Source organism: Misgurnus anguillicaudatus, chromosome 8 (genome assembly GCF_027580225.2).
Source record: "Misgurnus anguillicaudatus chromosome 8, ASM2758022v2, whole genome shotgun sequence".
Classification (NCBI taxonomy): Eukaryota; Metazoa; Chordata; class Actinopteri; order Cypriniformes; family Cobitidae; genus Misgurnus; species Misgurnus anguillicaudatus.
In genome coordinates this window covers 5088439-5108696 of record NC_073344.2, presented here as the reverse complement: position 1 = coordinate 5108696, position 20258 = coordinate 5088439, and the positions used below count along the sequence as shown (strand labels likewise).

Here is a 20258-nt window from a genome sequence, read left to right as displayed (position 1 = left end):
AAGTTACTGGGTTGATCTTTTTCACATTTTCTAGATTGATAGAAGCACTGTGGACCCAATTACAGCACTTAAACATGGAGAAAGTCAGATTTTCATAATATGTCCCCTTTAAAATCATTACACCTTAAAGTTCCTTACATTACATTTTGATTGAGAATGCACCAACTGATTTATAAATTAGAGCGCACACATCTCTTGAGGTAAACTGATACAGTATCAGACATTGTGTCAAGGCGCCCCGCTCAGCAGAGATGTAAAACCATAACCCATGCTTAATTACCACTCGCCACACAAAGGCCATGGACTAATGCAACACCAATAACCAGTGTTAACATGACATTTAGGAGGAGAAGAGAGAAAAAGACTGTCAGAGAAAACACGATGACCCTCTCCATCGGAAATATGACACCAAACCAGAACCCGGTGCCTCATTGTTCCTGCTAAGGAGCTGCACACGCTGAAGACCAAGAAGAGCGGAATTCCCCCTTGCCGTCTATACGATAGCAACACCGCCGCTATGCAGCATTCGGAATGCATGTGGCTGAACTGGGCTTGGCTCGGGGCTTGAAGTTGGTAAATGTATGTCTGTGCGTGGGTCTGGGAGTTGGGGTGTCAACCTATAATCTAGCATTGGCACTCGGGTGTGGGGCCGGAATTCCCCTACATTCTGTGAGGTAGGGAGATATTAATATACTAAGCTATGCAAGCATGCCTAATAAATGCTGAATGCGTGAAGGCCAACAGCTTTCAGATTACTGTATCCTAGGCAGAGATACAAAGCAAAACCGTTCTTTGATATCTATGAAAAATGACACTTTGGTAGCTGCATGAAGCAGTCTTTGAAGAAAAAAGTTTTCTTCAAAAACTCATTTTATTGCACTAATGCTCTCTACCATAGGAACATTTATTTTTACATGAAAAATTGAAGTTTGCAACGACAAACTATTAAGATTTAGGCATATAGTGTAAAAGTGTCAATTAATGTACACTGAAAAAAATGATTCATTTAACTTACTTAATTTTTTTAAGGTAAGTGGGTGCCATCAATTTATTTAAGCTACATTTAAACAAAAAAAATATTAGAAATAAAAAAAACTTGTTTAAATGTAGCTTAAATAAATTGATTGCAACGACTTACCTTAAAAAAATTGAGTAAATTGAATGAATACTTTTTTTCAGTGTAATATATATGCACTTATAGTACTGTGATAAATTTTACTTCGTAAATAAGTAATTCAAAATAATCTACGCCCATTTCCTAATGCAGGAAAAATGGGAGGTGCAAAAGCTGCATTTGGAATTCAGCTTCAATACCATGAAAAATTCCTCTTTTCCTTTTCTTTCAAAGGTTCCCCCAAACATCTACTCAGAAGAAAAAAACAGGCATATACTCTTTTCTGTCTTTGTTCACCTAAAGAGGCGTGTCACAGAATGAATGCTAGAGTTGAATTACTGGGACAACGGTGTGCTGCCAGTACTGTCACTGGGGATAAAAGCTTTTTCAACCCTAATGTTTACTTTAAGCCTCATAGATATTGTCATTTGGCACAGTGGAAGACGCATAAATGCCAAGCCCAATGCGTCAGTTTTCACAGTGAGTCCATAGGTCCATACCTCAGCATTCCTAGCGCACATTATAAGAAAACACTTAACCTATGAGGGGTGTTTGTGGAAGTGAGCAAATACAAATGAAAGATGGTGAATAAAGTACTGACAGCTATTCATATAATTGTATTAATACATCAATCACGCTCTGCAAGCACAGTCGAAAGAGAATTGTGCTACAGAATGACGAAAACAGCAGCTACTTACAGTGAATGAAGTAATAATAAAAAAAAGATGTGATCTTGTAAGCTCACAGGTCATGAGGTTTAGAAAACGGGGTATGCACCTTATTGTTTTTCTATGAATGCATTTTGTAGAGCGGTATTTTACCAAAGTCGCTTTAAGGAATTGCTCCACTCAGCGACCATGTTTGCAACGCCTCAGGCAGTTATTTTAGTCATGCAAGACTAAAGTCCTATCTGCTTGAATAAGACAAATACTACTGCAATCAACTGTTACAATCAACATATTACCGATCAGCAATTAAACCCAACATGTACTGTAGCATAAAGTTTGTTTTTATACCTCAAATTGCCATAAAAATAATTTTTTCTGTACATTTCTTCAACAACTGCGTATGCACATATGTTTGCAGGCGCCTCACAAGACTTTGTAGACGCTTTAGAGTACCACACCGCAGATTAAATAAATACAAAAACCAAAAAGATGCTTAATGATAGATAGCTGGTTATCTATATGTTACCCAGTGTGCAGCTAGAGACTGAATTGTCTCTTGTTGTAACTGTGTGGGGGGAGGGGGTTGTATGTGTAACTGTTGTTTTCTATATGAGCTGTGTATGTCTGTGATGCAGTGATTGTAAAGCCCGAGACAAATTTCCCCTTGAGGACAACAATAAAGTACAATATAAAGCCCCCTATGGGCCCCATCATTAGTCTCTATCGATTGATGATTGGTTCTTTTAACTGGAAAGCAGGACTTACTTCGCCAGAGCCGCCACACTGAACGTCGCTTTCTCCCCATTCTCCCCATGATATTAGGGCTGTCACGATTATGAACTTTGGCTGACGGTTAATTGTCTAATACATTTTGACGATTATGGCAATTAGTTGCCTGTTTTAGAACTTCGATGATTATGACAATTAATTGTCTGTTTTATTGCTTTGACATTTAATTCTCATACATTTTCTGTTTGTTCATGAAATAATTTTCACACATTGTTGTGATTATTTAAATTAAATATTTTGCAAGGTTTAACTGCCAGTAGATATTAATACACATAACACATATTTAAAAGTAATTATTTAATGAATATATCTTTTAAAAACTGAAAATTCTTCAAAAGAAATAAACACAATAAAGTGTCTGAAAAAAACTTAAAATAAAAATGCAATAAAAATAAGCTGACTATACCAGAACAGGTCTTAAGAATAGCATCCTTCACTTCCCTAAATTTGGAATTGCTTGTTTTGGAAATGTTTTACCTTGCAGTTCATACTTCTTATCAAAGTTTTGCAGCATTTCTTTAAATGCAGTTTTTCTACTGTATTGAATTGCTTTGCAATGTATCGCGTTACACTGTCAGTAAAGGAGCACCGTCTGATACTGTCTCGTTTATACAGGTGCTGCAACTCCCCCGTGTGTTTTTTAAAAGATGTGCAATCATTGCGGTGATCTAAAATCATCGAGGTCAAACAATCGCGATAAGACGATTATTTTATTATTGTGACAGCCCTACTTATATATATATATATTATCTTTAACATTACCACAAATTATGATTCATTTTATAACCCATGACATAAATTTAGATATTTAAAAATATTTCATATTTCTATTATTATGTATTTTCACTTTATTTTGTTTTAAATAAAAAGTTGGCTCCTTATTAATAAGATTAAATCATCCATTAAATCATCTCTGTAGCTAATGTTGTTAGTATTACTGAGCTCAATGACTATTCAAAATTGGCATTTAAAGTGAAATAGGGTCAGTTAGCGCAAAGGTAAAAAAAGTTTTATCATGTTTACTTTTACACGACAGATTGTGATAAAGCAAGCAACTCCACTGTGTGTTTAAAGACAAAAGTCCCATTTCCCTACATTTAAGCCCTGAAGAATTAAGGCACATAAACAATTCAATAAAAGCGAAGGCCTATAAACACACGGAATCAACCTAAGCAAAGTGTTAATATCATAGGGGTATGTCATCTATATCACATATCCCGGAAGACTGTTTCATTTATAGTGCACCAAGAGTATTTACTGATGCTACAATTGACAGTACGCCTAATCAGATTTAGTGCCATCACACTACACCATAAATCAAAATACTACTTCTCTTATGTCAAAGAATGTAGTGCCTAATAACTTACACCAAGTTGCTGTATAAAGATTACATGTCTCACTCTCATTGATATGTTATTGCATTTAATATTGTCAACATTACTGCTCAGTGAGAGCATTAGGACTATATAAGTCTCCAGCAGGTGCTGAGTGGCTGCTGTCTCAAGTCACACACTGCAACAGGACATGCTTGAGAGACTGGTTGACAGCTCTGGTAGCATGACATCACCATCATCGGCGAACTTGTGCCAGGGGTATTATCTCATTAAAATTAAGAGGATGCAAACTCGGCAAAAGGTCAGAAAATGAAAGGACGGGCGACTGCCAGACAGCAACTAGAAACACAATACGCTTCACAGGGATTTTCAGCCAAGAATGACATCATGGTCCGACAAAAGGTGCAGAGCCAATGTGTGAAAATATCCAGGTTTTGATTTACACACACAGAAATGACAGGTGAAATTTATAGTGTGATTTTTTATCAGCTGTCAGCTAAAGTGAGAATCTCCATATCATCAATTAAGCATGCGTACACTTGATATTCTGTAATTAATTGGATCAAATAAAAACAACCATAAAGCCCTAACACATACATTTAAAACCTAAGAAACAGTTTTGTACCTTTATGTGTACAATATTAAACCTTAAGCACTTAATTTGTACCTTTGTAAATGTTTTGTACCACTAACATTTATATGGTACAAAATTGGTCCTTAAAAAGGTACACAATAGGTCCTTAAGGTATAATATTGTACCCCAAAAGGTACAACATTTCAATGTGTTGTATACCTATAAAGGTACAAAACTGAACATTTGAGGGTACCACCCCAGTGACAGAAAAGGTACAGTTTTAAACCTTTTTTCTGAGAGTGAACTATGAAAGAGTTCTATAAGTGCAAACTTTGGATGTGCACGTCTAGTCGAATAATTATTAAGAAAATACTATTTGAACAGGGTTTTTTTTTTAAAAATAAAATAGTTTGTGCTCAGAAATACATACAAATTCATTTTTGTGTATATATTACATAAAAGTCTGTAAAAAACACATTAAATGAGCATTCACTATGCCTGTGGTGAACCTTTTTTTTTAAGTATTTGAAGTTTTACCCGGCTCGCGTGTAATTTAGATGCGCCCCACGTCACCATTGGACGAGAAATTTGATAGTTTCCTGTTACTGTAGTTTATCATGTTGATTCAATGCAGACATAATCGAGATAGACACGAATAATAAAACAACACAGAGAACAGCATTTATTATATGTGGTGTTCTGGGTTGGAATGAGCCGGAGAGCTGTAGTTGGCTGTTAAACAATAAAACAAGCAATGTTAAATTAAGCTCTTAACTTTGCACAGTCAGCAATAAGTTATCAAGTCAGCTTACTTTAAAATAATGTTGTACCGGGAAAAACACGGAGCGGAGTGCGTTTTCTCCACGGATGGCATTATAGTTAACAGAATGAGGAACAGGCTTTCACCAAAGCAGGTAAATATGATTGTTTTTCTTAGCAAAAACATGTAAAACTAAATAAAGAAGATACCATTATATGCCAACTATAAAGTCTGTTATGTAGCCTATATTTTATCTATGCACTCCGTGTAGGTTTAAATGCTGTTTTCTGTCGTTTTTTTAATAAAGGATAATTTATTTTATGTTTTCAACTTAAAAAACAAATACAAATATAGGTTTAGTATAGACGCTTTCAGCAGTAACAACATAAACAAGCGGCTGTCGCGGTCCGCACGTAACTTCCGGTAAGCTCCGCTAAGAATAAATAACAACAAAGTACTTTAAACGTAGTTTATTTATATAACAAGCAAAAAAACTACACATAGATTACCTAGGAAACCAAAACATTTGTTATTTTCGAAGAGGCATTTGTTCAAGAGATTAAAAACATTAAAAAAAAAACGAAACCGGAAGTAAAGTTGGGATCCAGACGTGTATCACGTGGGTCCGATGAAACCGTCTATATGTTTCCGAATTATAAGCATTTTGTGAAATTGTGACAAAATGACAAATATATAAAATCATCAAAAAATTGTCTTAATAAACATCATTTAAATAAACAAATAATCGAATATTCGTTTTATGAGCTTAAATGTATGGAGCGCACGCGAAACTAAACTTAAAGGCACACCATGGAACTTTTTGGCCACTAGAAGGTGCTAGACATGTAATTTTCACATCTAGCGCCCCTAGAGGCCACAAGCGCCGCAGCAGTGTCGCAAAGGAAAAGAAGACAACTCTTTAGGTCACAAAGTGCGCCTTCCAGCATGTCATGTGTCATATAATATAATTTCATGGGTTTTATTTTTTTTTCAAATGCCAAAAGATCGCATAGCTCACATTAACAAGCCAGTTGTAATGGTGGTCGCTTGATTAAATTTTATATTAAAATAAATATTGCCTTAAAGGGTAAGACCCGGATCACCCGTGTCATAGGTCCATGACGCCACAATGTCACGTGATATAAGTCTCTCTCTAAACTCTCCAAGTAGCCTCCAGTAAAATTCATGTAAAAAAATTTAGTTCGGGTACCAGACAGGACTTATATATGCAAGCAATATAACAATGCTGGCCCAATATAATTGATCCTCGTCCTTCTTTTTATTCTGTCACTCTCCCCTTTTCTCTTTCTAATCTCTTCAGACAAAACCTTGGGTTTCTTTTTCTTAGTTGCTGCTTCGACCAAAAAACATCAGAAAAATAAATAGTTGCGCTCTCACGTCCAAATTTGAGAAAGTGACACATGCCGTAAAGCAGATTTTTGTAGTTTTTTGTTTTATGTTTTTGTTAACCTATTTTAAGTCGATGTACCGTCACAAGAGTCTTGAAAATATATTATGAAGGTTGAAAAATTACAAAGTGTCACTTAAAAAAAAAAATTCTGCACATGAAGGTTTCACGTGATCACATGAAAGTTTCACGTGAGCACATGAAACTAAACTTTAGATTTTTTTAACTCCAATGTCACCTTAGGGGCTCGGTACAAATGTTCTATATTACTAAAAAATATGCTGGCCCATGCCATAGTGCAAACATGGCTTGCTTAGCAAAAACTCCTTGGAGACAATAGTCACCTGTAGAGTGCAGTGCATATTTTCAGTTCACGTTTAGAGAAGGGTGGTTTTCATCTCTAGAGGTAGCTTCTCTAGAAGCTGTGGGTGGGTGTCTGGTTACTGGGGGAGTTATGCATTCTGCCTGAGGGAGAGGCTGCACTGCGTCCACTTAAACACAGACCAGGCCCCTCGCAGACAGGACGGGGTCAAAGGTCACAGCTTAACAGGGCTGCCCATTGTCTCTTGACAGGTTGGGCACATCCAGCGATGAAAATGCAATCAAAACAAACAGAGCCCAGCAATCTGGGGAGACGAGTGAGAGGGGCTTCTCCGCTATCTTCATTAATCAGAGGCCAGGTAACGTTCAAAGAGATCTACCAACCCATTCCCTCATCCCTCAAACCCAGGGCTGCAGGACGGACATGGTGGCTCAGACAAAAGAGTAGCGGCCCCCATGGCTTCTTCACCTTTTAGACGCGTGCTTTCATTGTGAATAGGATGATATTGAATGTGGCTGTGCTTTAAGATACCTCCCACACTCACTTATTTTACTTAGAAAAGCATACTTTTTTTAAAACAATACATCAAATATCTTAAATTGTTTTCAATGGAAAACAGACACTGCAAGTACTTCTACTAATTTACTAATATAAATTTTTACTTAAAGCACAAAACCATTACAGGTATAAGATAATATAATAAATGTACTCTACCAGTTGCATAAACACTACAGGTGATTTTAAAGGGGCCATGGCACAAGACTTTTTTTTAAGATTTCAAATAAATCTTTGGTGTCCCCAGAGCACATATGTGAAGTTTTAGCTCAAAATACCCCACAGATAATTTATGATGGCATGTTAAAATTGCCACTTTGTAGGTGTGTGCAAAAATGTGCCGTTTTGGGTGTGTCCTTTAAAATGCAAATGAGCTGATGAAATTCAAAACACTGATCACAATGATGGTGGTTTGTTGCAATTAAAACTCAATTGTGCTTTTCTCTGCACTAAATGGCAGTGCTGTGGTTGGATAGTGCAGATTAAGGGGTGGTATTATTATAATAAGAGCTCCTTATGACATCATAGTGCTTGTATAGAATAGTTTACCAAAACTAAGTTACTGGGTTGATCTTTTTCACATTTTCTGGGTTGATAGAAACACTGGGGACCCAATCATAGCACTTAAACATGAAAAAACACACATGGATAAATAGATGGAATTGTGACAATTTATCATTTAAGGTTTGAGTAATTCAATTCAATTCAATTACACTATTAGTGTAACAAAAAGGTTACACTATTCAATTCAAAAATAATATTATGAATTTGATATTTTTTAGGTTACCTACGTCTCATATCTATATACACCTTAAATGTCTCATATATATTTGTAGCAATCAGTTACTGTTCTTTTTTTTACTTTTTTGAGGTTGTTTGTACTCTTCACATCTGTTACATTTTTCATTTTTTGTGGTTTAGATCAGCTCAACTGATAACAATTGGATTAGTCACTAAACCCACAGCCGCTGCAGGTATTCTCACATGTGCTCAGGTGCTAAGACTTCATGAAACATACACCGTAAAAAATTGCTTCAGATAAGCTGCTGTTTGCCAGCAAATTACTGTAGATTTAAATGTATGTTATTTACTGGCAACAGTTTGTTTAAAGTTAAATGAACATTAAACATCAACTTCTTTTTAAAGTCTTTGAGGGTGTTATTTTAGTTTTATTCTGTAAAGATAAAGACTTGTAAATGTTTAATGTTAACTTGTTGCCAGTAAATAACATGAAATTTAAATCTACGGTAAGTTACTGGCAAACAGCTGCCAGTAATACTGTCATTTCTACATCATTTTTTAACAGCGTAGCGAAAAAGACTATAGTAATATGGCATTAATGTCAAACGTGTGTTAGAAAAATGCCTGTGGCTGATCATAAAATATATATTATGTTTTTTTATTTTTTATTTCTTAATCTTACAATCCTGAAAAATCTGTGATATTTAAAAAGGTGATATTTGAAAAAGTATCCGATATATAAATGGAATATTTTACTTTACAGTAAATAAATTCAATACTGTTAGTACTGTAAAACTCTCACACATAAGATGCGTGCTTTATAAGGTCTTATACATCTGAAAACATTAAAAGCATGACAATTCATTTAACTGCCTATAAATACAACTCTATTTATAGTTATACCCTCTTCAGTGGCACAAAACAAATGTCCAGAGAGTATCTGAGGAGGCTACAATCAAGCATGTTGAGTATTCTGAGTACTGTATCTAGTCTGTTCAAATCCAAAAACGCACAAAACACTTTCATTGTCACCATAAGAACACCACACATATAAATATCATATCCAGGTAGCAGCTGGATAACCAGACACAACTGTTAGAACCTCCAAATGTCCCATGTTGTCAATCTAGTTACTAATAGCAACTCTTTCAAAGAAAAAAAGATAAATATACCACCCTGGACAAGTGTGTCATCAATGTGATGCTAAAGCTAAGTGTTCCATAGCAAAAGCAACCCACTCCTTCGCAATGGCTGCTCATATCTATTTACAAACGAAGCAACTAAATAAAACTATGCATGCACCATGTGTTCATGTCCAAGTTAAACTTGGTGACCTAGCAAACAGCGTTCTACAATTGGCCAACAAACGACACTTTACAAAACCTCCTGTCTTACCGTTGAAAGGATCGCTCTGGGCAGAATTGTACAGCTGCATAAGGAGATGTCATACTGCCAGACTGAGGTCTTTACTGAGGTCGTCGAGGTTATCAGCGAGTGGCCCAAGCACATGTATTACAGCAGATCTATGATCTATGATAAATAAAAGAAAAACATCAAAAACTGAACACAACAAAACAGAAACTTGAGGCAGATTAAAGTGCTAGAAGGTCAAGTGCACAGGAGTAAATCAAGTGTGGAGGATGTTTTAATTTTGGTTTAATCTTTCTACAGCCCATAGGCAGGGGGCGGCGTCAATGCCAACTAGTTGACCAACCCCTGACAACAACTGGACATGGTATCATGCCCCTTCAGTTGCTAGGATATAGATATTAAGCAACACCCCCACCCATTCCATTCCTACTCCATGTCCCCAGCGATGTCTGTCTAAGCACTAACCTGAAAAGCACATTCCAAAGGTCCATTCGTTGGCTGCAATTTCTGTCCAAATCCCAGGAGCTTTGAGACACGCATGGTGATTGCATCACACTTGCCGCTAAACTCTATTTTGAACGGACCAGGTGAAAAAGATGTCACATCAAATGGCCCTCAGTGACCATAGTGGCTTGGTGTTAGAAGTTTAACGCCCGGCGGACCTCCGTTGTCTTTCATCTGTCAACATGCAAATTGAGAATTTAAACAGTATGAGTTTAAAATTGCATGTTAAGTTTTGTCAATTCAAAAATGAAAGGAAATCCACAGCAAGTTGATAAAAAAAATCTTCTTTTGTCTCCAAAACATGACATTTTGATACCATACCATAGACCCAGACACAATACGCAGAAATTCTTGTAAAATCGCCCACATGAGGCTTCTTGATGGCACCGCCCAAAAGATGTAAACTTAGAGGTGTTTTGCGGTTTTTAAAGGGTTGAATTGCAGATGAATCAGTGGTTTAAAATAAAGGGGAGGTCACAGTGGGGGGAAGGATAAAAAATAGATGCTGAGTATCCAGGGAACACAAGCTGGACTTTTGTACCTTTTAGAATGACAGCCTCAGCCAAGTGTCCTTCCTCTGTCTTACTCCACCACCAATAAGCCACATGGGACAGCATCAAAATATGCCAAGTTTCCCAGTCCAGACTGTCATGTGCATGTATACTTTGAGAAAAGTGACCTTAAAACTGACGTTTCATCCTTTGAACTGGCTGCCTAGCAACATCCTAATCAAATGTACCCCGCACATACCAAAGCAGCAAGTTATTTTAGACCAACCCCTCTACACACACCCAGCACACAGTTAAGTGTACACTGCCCACACCCAGTCAGATAAATTTACAAACATCTGCAAATTGCGTGTCCTCATTTTGAAGCGTCATTCCTGAACAGAATCCAACTAAAACAGCCTATACTGTGCTTTACTTTAGCAGGCCACATCAGGATCGGATCGAGGGTGGCAGATTCCTGCATGCCCACAACTAGATTAAAAACTAATTGTCGCTTGGTAGAATCAGAAATTGAGGCAGAATGGAAAGTGTGTTGGACAGTATCACAAATATGTTTTATTATTAACAACATATCGTCTTATATTAGTGTCACGTTCCGGACAACCTCTCCAGCACTATCTCACTCACCCACAATTAAAAATGTCATCATCTGTATCACATCACAATCTAATTAAGGATAATATTATTAACTCATCACCCACTTACCTTCATTGTCCTATCTCATATAAATGCCTGTTAAGAGAAAGTGGTATTGCTGTTGCATAAAATCCCTTCTGTCATCTTGGTCGTTCCATAACAGTTAAAGGTTTTTTAAAAATGAAAATTACCCGATGATTTACTCACCCTCAAGCCATCCTAGATGTATATGATTATCTTTCTCAGACAAACACAATCTGAGTTATATAAGAACATGTTCTGGCTGTTCCAAGCTTTATAATGGTAGTAAATGGTGCTTCTGATGTGAAGCCCAAAAAAGTCCATCCAACCTTCACCGAAGTAATCCACACAGCTCCAGGGGATTAATAAAGACCTTCTGAGGGCAATAAATGGGATTTAAAATATCAATATTTAAAGATTTACCAACTAAAATGAGTGTGTTCCGACACCTTTGTTAACTTCAAATTCAAGAACATTTCAAGGACTTTCCAGGTCCAATACCCTCAAATTCAAGGACTAAATGTGGGGACACATTTTAAGTGAGAGCAAGGTTACATTGTGTTACCTTTAAAGATACATTGTTACAGTTCCCTTTTGAGGGAACTTGCGCTGTGTCACTACGGTGACACTTTGGGGACGCCTCCAAGTGCCTCTGAATGTGTATATCAAATTCAACCAATGGCGAGGCTTAACGACAAAGACAGGGTGACGCGGGAGCCAGGAAGTATATCGCTATCTGAAATATTGTCAAAGACGGTGTTACAGGGACGAGGAAGTATGGCAAGGGTGACGCAGCGCCTCGTTCCCTTCTCAAGGAACAACAGTTACATACTTAACCCGAGATGTTTTCATTTGTCAAACACAACTATGCTAAAATTTGGTATGAATCAACATTCGCAGTAGATATAAGCATTTAAAGCAAACAGTTGAGTACGTGTGCTTAAAAAGTCTAGAATTTTTATAATATTATCTTACACTACACAGGGAATAATATGGATTTTTTTACAGAGAATTTCTTGCATAAAATTGATTCAAGCACTTTCAATGACCTGTATCTATGTATGTATATTTTCAAAAACTCCCCAGGGCCTTGTATGCTACATCCTACGTCATATATGCTGGAAAAGGCACTCTCTTGTGAACGTGCATCAGTCATTATCATGGGGTAAATCATGGGATAATTTTCATTTTTGGGTGAACTATCCATTTAAAGCTGCCTTTCCACTGTGTATAACATTCGTATAGGATTGTCAGTGGTTTGCCCCCTATTGCCAATAAAGTTTAAGTTTAATTGTACATCTGTGCCAACATGGGAGAGAAGCCCATTCCACCCAAGAGGCTTCATTCTAATATTCACCATTGTGGAATAAATAAATCAATGCAAATGAATAAAACAATAAACAGCTATGCATAGAATATTAAAAATAAAATAATATTTTATTAACATAACTTATCAGTAATCACATTTTTTAAGGAGTCCAATGTTACAGATAGAGTTAAACAAAAAGGATTAATAATTTTCACCTAGCACAGTGTTTTGATTGGAATACACTGAAATACATCACTTCCGGTCGGCATATCACATGCGGTGTAGTCACACAAGTTCGAATTTTTAACGGATCCTGCTCAAAATGGATCCAGAAATTATGCATCCACAGATGGTCGTCACCTCACGCAGCCCCTTTGAGACTTTCCATAGGGAATGAATGACTTTCGGTTTATCGGCCGTCATTTGTCGTGTACAGTGGAAAGGCGGCTTAAGTGTTTGAAGGAGCAATTTATTTTCATTTATAATAGATGGTAAGACGATACATTAAAAGTGGAGCTGCACAATATAGGGGAGAAACTGACATTGCGATATTTGTTTTCCTGCAGTGTTTATTGCGAAATGAGTCAAGATTAGCAATTAACTTCTGCTTTGCATTTTATAGCTCTGGCAACTGGAGGCAAATAGTTGTGTCATGATATTCCTATACAGTACCTCTTGTTAAGTAACCAAACCATGTTATTTAAACCTTCTTTCAAACTTTATTAAATGTTACCACATCTTTTGCATGGCAAATTGTTACAGAATCTGTGATTTCTTTCTGCCATTTGAAACCGTTCTCATATAAACATCCGAAATAGCTTTCCTTTCGAAGAAATGCTTTGCATGTTCTGTGATATGATTATTGCAGATTTGTACATTACAATGTCGATGCAGGACTGATATGTAAACTTTTTAACAGGATAATTGTCAACTGCTGTGAGTTCTGGAAAACAGTAAAATATTTTTTGTAGCTTCTGAATGACATTGCTAAAATAATAAATAAAATACATAAACAAAATAATAACAATTGACAGCCATCATCCTGCACTCTAAAAAATGTTTCATTATTCTCAACCCAGCGTTGGGTTAAAAAGGGACAAACCCAGCTGTTAGGTTAAATTAACTCAGAAAGGTTTTACATTGGACTGAACAATGGGTTAAAATATAGTTACGTTACAACCCAACAGAGGTTGGGTTCATCCATTTTTGACCCATTTTTGGAGTTGATTGTCCAAACTAATTATCCTATTCATAAACTTTATGTAGAATACCGAAGGACTCCCTAAACCCTGAACCTAATCTCCGCAGATGCAAATGCTTATCTCATGTTAGTTTAACAGGAAAACATTTACACAATCAAGTAGTTTGTATTATTAATATAAGTATACAGCAGATACAGACAGATATAAAGTATGGCAGAATCATTCCACTGTAATAGTAGCTGTAGCATGTACAATAAATCACACATGTCTGTGACCTGCTCAGATTGCGAAGGAGTTGATTCTTGTTCCAAAAGATCAACAAAGCAGCTGCATGCTGTAAAAACGAGATGCCAAAAACGTTGAACTTGGATGATCATTCGTTTCTAGACATTTAAAAGTCTATTTTAATTGGACAAATCAATAAAATACTTGAGCTAAAGTCTGTAGTGATTACAACCCTGTTCTCTTAGCAAGGACAAAATAACATTACTAATATGAGCTTTTGGCAAGTAGAAGTGATAATGCAGGTGACACATGATACCCTTACATCACTACACTGTAACTTAATTGCTCTTAACATGCGGACACTGGATATTACTGGATCACTCCATCACTATTACTTCATTTGAAATGTACAACCTCATTTTAGGGCTCTAGTAGTTACGTCAGTCTCTGGAGTAAGCTGTGGACTCTATCCATGCCCACAACTATAATGTGTTGATTATCTCTTTGCTGTGCAAAGTTGCTTTCCAATGCTAAATCCAAGTTAATCCATACTTGTAACGATGAATACAGTTGTTTATAAGGCAATGACTGAAGCACATGCACCTTTAAGTACATCATCCCCTATAATTCTTCTTTATGACTTTTATCTTCCTTTATGCACCATGGCAAGGCAGTTTACACTGCCTATTACTGTCATGGGTTTACTTATGGCACTAAGCAGTTGTCAGATTGACAGCTGGTAGGAGGGTCTTCAACATGAGGTCAAGAGTACACTGCGTGGGATGCACACACGCCAGCCACTCTCAGGCCCTGTGTTGTGGTCAAGCATATGCGTATGTGTCTGTATTGCCCCCAGTGACTAATGGGAAGGGTATCCAAATGAGTCAGAGGTACCAGAGTTTAGGACAGTGCTTGAAAGGTGATAATTCATGGTATACAGAGGCTCGTAGACAACTCCAAAACTGCCCGGCAACTCAGCAATGTTTACACCATTCGAATATGAGGGGAGAGCATTCCTTTTGAGAACATAATGAAGGTTGATATAGTCCACTTACATGGGCAAAGATGGAGAACTGCATCTTATGAAGTGACTACTGAAGCAGGTATACATTTAGATATCATAATAGTCACCTAAAGGGACATTCCACTTTAAAAAATAAAAATATGCTCATTTTCCAGCTCCCCTAGAGTTAAACACCTGATTCCTACCGTTTTGGAATCCATTAAGCTGATCTCCCGGTCTGGCGCTAGCACTTTTAGCATAGCTTAGCACAATCCATTCAATCTGATTAGACCATTAGCATCGCGCTAAAAATAACCAAAGAGTTTCGATATTTTTCCCATTTACAACTTGACTCTTCTGTAGCAATGTGATCTCACAAAGTTCCGTGGGATAGTCACGTAATTTTTTGCTCATTTTTCTGAGGCATTCTCACGGATCTCCGCATTTTTCCATGGCCCTGCTACAAACTGTCTTTTTCCGTGGCATTCTTACGGATTGGTTACTCAACTGCTTTTTCCTATTTTCAAACCATTTTCGCTTCGGTTTAGGGTTAGATTTGGTGTTTGCGTTAGTATGTCACTTTAACTATTGGTTTATACTATTTTTTCTGCTTTATTCTTTGATATTTTTCTAAACTTTAAACAATTGTCGCCTGGCGTTGGGGTTAGAGTTGGGATTGGGTAAGGATGTCATTTCATGTAAATCTAACCCTAAACCAAAGCGACAATGGTAAGAAAATAGGACAAAACAGTTGAGTAACCAATCCGTGAGAATGCCACGGAAAAAGACAGTTTGTGCGGAGATCCGTGAGAATGGTACGAAAAAATTAACAAAATTCCGTGACTATCCCACAGACATTCGTGAGATCAGGCTGTCTGTAGTTACATTGTGTAGTAAGACTGACGGAAAATTAAAAGTTGCAATTTTCTAGGCAGATAAGCTAAATATGCTAAAAGTGCTAGCGCGAGACCCGGAGATCAGCTGAATGGATTCCAAAATGGTAAGAATCAAATGTTTAACTCTAGGGGAGCAGGAAAATGAGCATATTTTCAAAAAAGGTGGAATGTCCCTTTAAAGCTTTAATTTTGATCAAAAGGAAGATCAGACCTTAGAAACTACACTGTAAAAAACCTTGTACTTACAATTGTAAGTTTAATCCACTTGAATTTACAATTCATTTGAAATTTCTAGTGAGGAGTTGCTATAAATTATTGAATTAGCTTGTTGAATTAGCTTTTATTGAATTAGCTATTATAGTTCATAGCAACCCCTCACTAGTCAAAAAGGTTTAAATTAATATTTTAAATATTTCATTAATTAGAGTTAATCGTCATTTTAAATAGACGATTGAACCTAAAAAATTAAGTGCTAGAAGAAATGTTTACAGTGTAGTAAAGTGCTTGTAAAAAGTATTTTAAAATACAGTATATATTGGATTTATACTGGGCTTTTTGACATACAGATAAACAGAAAAATAGCTTGTCATGTCAAAGTAGGAAAAAACCTACAAAATTGGTTTTGCAGCTTTTCCTCATTCATCTTAGCTAAAGTGCTCAAGCTCAGTCAGGCGGTATGCAGAACCTGAACTGAAGCATGACTTGGTGAAAAATGTCAATAACACATTGCAAAACAAACCCTATAAATATAAACCCATACATTAGGGGACTGCTCTCTACATTTATAGCCATTATTGCAAAATAAACGCAATGTAAAAATGGTAACTATTTAACTCCTAAAAATCTAATTTTGCTAGGATGATTTATTGATAATATTTAAGACTAGTTCATCATATAAATGTTAGCACACAAAGCACAATTTTAAGGTTATCTGACAAAGCATTTTTACTGTGGCTGGGTGCAAATTTAATTCTGCTTAACTAATTGGCATTTTTAAAAATTTTGCACCAACACAAATATATAAGATTCATTAGGTTCCAGTTTCAAAGAATTTAATATTATGGTGCAAACAACAAAAAAAATGTATTAGGAGGTTAAAAGAGATCAAAGCGAAGTGACAAAAATAGGTTATCTGTGATTCAATATATGAAACAGTAAAATGAAACAAATAATCCAAGGGAGAAATACGGTTTATAGACACTGAGTTATATAATCATCTATTTCATTATTAATTTTGATTATTAAAATGTTGGTTTCACGTTTAGCCATACAACCAAAATACAAACTAAAATGAATTAGCAATAAATACATTTGCAAAAGTAACAAATGATTTACATGAATGAATAATATAAAGCATCATAAAAAGGAACACTACCTCTCACACACGGTGTCATTAAAGAGATAGTTTTAGTTCCTGCACCTTGTTATTAATGTAGGTATGAAACTGTTGACAAAGAAAAATACTTTCCCACGATGTTATTCATAATATACTACCCTCAGCTCACTTTTGTCACAGTGACTTTCTCCACCTAAATTCAGTTGTGTCACCATTCATGGGAAAATTGAAGTTGCTGATGGCAAAGAGGAAGAGGCGAACTGCCAAATTTGAATCATCTAGTAGGACAACTTTTGGTGGGAACCAGATTTGTTTTTACTTTTTTTTTACATCCTCGGTTACATTTATAATGACAAACTGGTTTGGGATTATTATTGAATAATATTAGTCACAACCAGTTAAAGCTGTTAGTCCACAACGAAAACAAATTATTTGTTTATTAGTGTAATTGAAACAAGTCAAAAAAACAAACGTTGCAGCAGTTGCAAAGCATGTAAACCTTCCTGAAAATTCTGTTTATTCTATTTTCATTTTTCTGACTTCCGTGTTTTCATTTTAATTTTTAATGGTCAATCACATTTTAACTATCAAACAGCATGTCTAATCTATTAAATTTATTAAATGTACAATTTAATAAATATTTTAAATACAATAAAAAGTAAAAAACATTAAAAACAAAATGTTGCATTTTTAGTTTTTATTTAAGTCCAGAACTATCGAGTTTTAGGCAGTAAGGAAAAGAGGATGCACTCTAAAAATTGATGTTTTAAAAACACACCTTACTTTTATCACTTTTACCTTGTGTTGTCACTTTTATTCATTTTAACACAAAATCAACAAAAAATGACACATAATGTGTTAAATAGCATAACAAAAAAACTGTGTAAAAAACTTTTAGAGTGAGCTAGAATTAGTGTTGTTTTCGTCAACGATGACGAGAACGAAATGATTTCGTTGACGTACCTATTTTTTATGACGCTAACGCGACGATGACTAGCTAAAAAATTTTGTAAGGTGACGAAAACATGATGAGACGCTTTCGCGTTTTCGTTGACGAGACGAGACAGAACGAAAATGATTATAAGTCTGACGTTTACAATGCATGTCATTTCTGCCTATTTTGCCTGAAATCTGTCTGTTTTTAGCTAAAAAGTGTCAGCAATGCTGCCGCTTCCTATCCTTGTTTTGGGTCAACTCTCGCTGCGTCCCAAACCGCCTACTTCCATACTATATAGTAGGCAAAGAGTACGAGAAGTAGTGCTTTTTGCCTATTATATAGTATGGAAGTATGCGGTTTGGGACGCAGCGACAGTCTCACTCACGCCCACCACGCGCACCAGATTTCAAACAACAACAACACACCTGCGGCTGTGGTGAGTTTGAAGGACCGTGGCGGTGGCACCAATAAACAAAAACGAGGAGGTGATTTATGGACATTCTTTCAGTATAATCCATCAACAAGAAAAACAGAATGCATATTGGGAGACGACAGTAAATGTGGCCACAAACTAGGTGGGAAGAATACCACCAACCTCAAGCGGCACCTGAAGGCTCATCACGCTAATATTTTTTTAAAGGTAACTAACAAGTCACGCTGTTACCATATCATATACATTCAATTTTACTCGACATTCGGCTTGTGACACGTTTCATGGTAAGCTTAATGTTTTACATGTATCAACTTGTCAAACCTATGCCCATTTCCAATACTTTTTGTGGTGTATTTAAATAACAAGGCAAGGCACTTTTTAACCTAAATTAATTTGTTAAAGAATACTTTTTTTACTAAAATTTACTTAAACTTGACTAAAACCTTTTTGTGATTTCGTAGACTAAAACTTGACTAAAACTATCAAGTTTATAAGTGACTAAAATGTGACTAAAACTAAAAAGCATTTTCGTCCAAAAGACTAAGACTAAGACTAAAACTAAAAGGGCTGCCAAAAACAACCGTGGCTAGAATAGGTCACAGCTGACTTTCATGATCCAATAAAAACCTTGAGCACCTTTTTGCTTTCATAAAACAGTTAACACATAATATAAATATTACATCCCAAAGTCGCTTCTAACAAGACTCAAACCAACAATTTGTCTGGCATGGGAGTCCCTACTTATGTAGTGTGCACATCGCCAGCAGCTAGCCACGGCACAGCAATGGATCTCGTTCATTTTTAATGAAACCTTGGCAACTTACAGAGATACGAGCGACAGTGACTGATGCCGACAGAAAGTATGTGTGTTCAACTATGTGACAAAGTTAAAAAAAGTTCAACTTTATGCAAATGATGAGCGCCCTCCAGGAGCTACCACTAGGAGTGAAGCAGCGGAGTTTACGTCATCTGTCTCTCATCAGTTACTAAAGTTGCAGGCGACTACCGGAACCCAAAATCCTGACCAGGATGCTTCCTGGAAAAATGTCACGTATGGTCACCCTATTCTAACAAGACCTGGAGGCGTTGCAAATATGGTGGCAGAGTGACGCAACTTCCTTAAAAAGGACTGTGATGCAGCATAAGGAGTGAGGTTAACACACTCCACAGCTTTTACACACTAGCTGAATTGATAAGGCAAAACTAATGTTGTTGTTAATGTATATTCTGATGAAGCTCAAGCTCACAATTAAATCTTTTCTCATGAAGCCGGCAGCCACCGCGACTGCTTCCCATGTTGGTGGTCAGCTGTTAGTTCAACGTCTGTCAGTTTGGCAGGCGGCACGAGTGATATTGGGACCAGTAAGAGCAATTTGTTGCCGGTTAGATACCTGCAACCCGCTCGGCCGCCTCCAAGCTTGTTTTTCCCCATCAGCTTGGAGCAGGAGGTGAAATTTCCGCCGTCAGGCAGGCTCACTGTCACGTTTCTGGGCATAGCAGAGGACGAATTATCTTTTGCAGCATAGGAGAGTGACCTCCTGCTGTCTGATGTGGAGGATGAGCCCATGGAGTTCTCGCCTTCTGGCGGACGAGCCCTAGACGATGCCGACG

General features: G+C 36.7%; 1 protein-coding gene across 9 annotated transcripts in view; it reads right to left on the bottom strand.

The window, feature by feature from the left end:
* Positions 1-20258, bottom strand: part of tp63 (tumor protein p63) — a 94638-nt gene that overhangs the window by 42709 nt on the left and 31671 nt on the right. For 7 of the 9 annotated variants that reach the window (XM_073870164.1, XM_073870170.1, XM_073870169.1 and 4 more), the window contains exons 3-4: positions 10102-10314; positions 9661-9795 (exon numbers count right to left, since the gene is read on the bottom strand). The exons of 1 other annotated variant lie outside the window; for it this stretch is intronic. In XM_073870164.1, the coding sequence (XP_073726265.1) occupies positions 9661-9713 (53 nt within the window). In that variant the 5' untranslated portion in view covers positions 9714-9795; positions 10102-10314. The remainder of the gene's footprint in view (positions 1-9660; positions 9796-10101; positions 10315-20258) is intronic. One more of the 9 variants, XM_073870159.1, reaches the window with a different exon arrangement.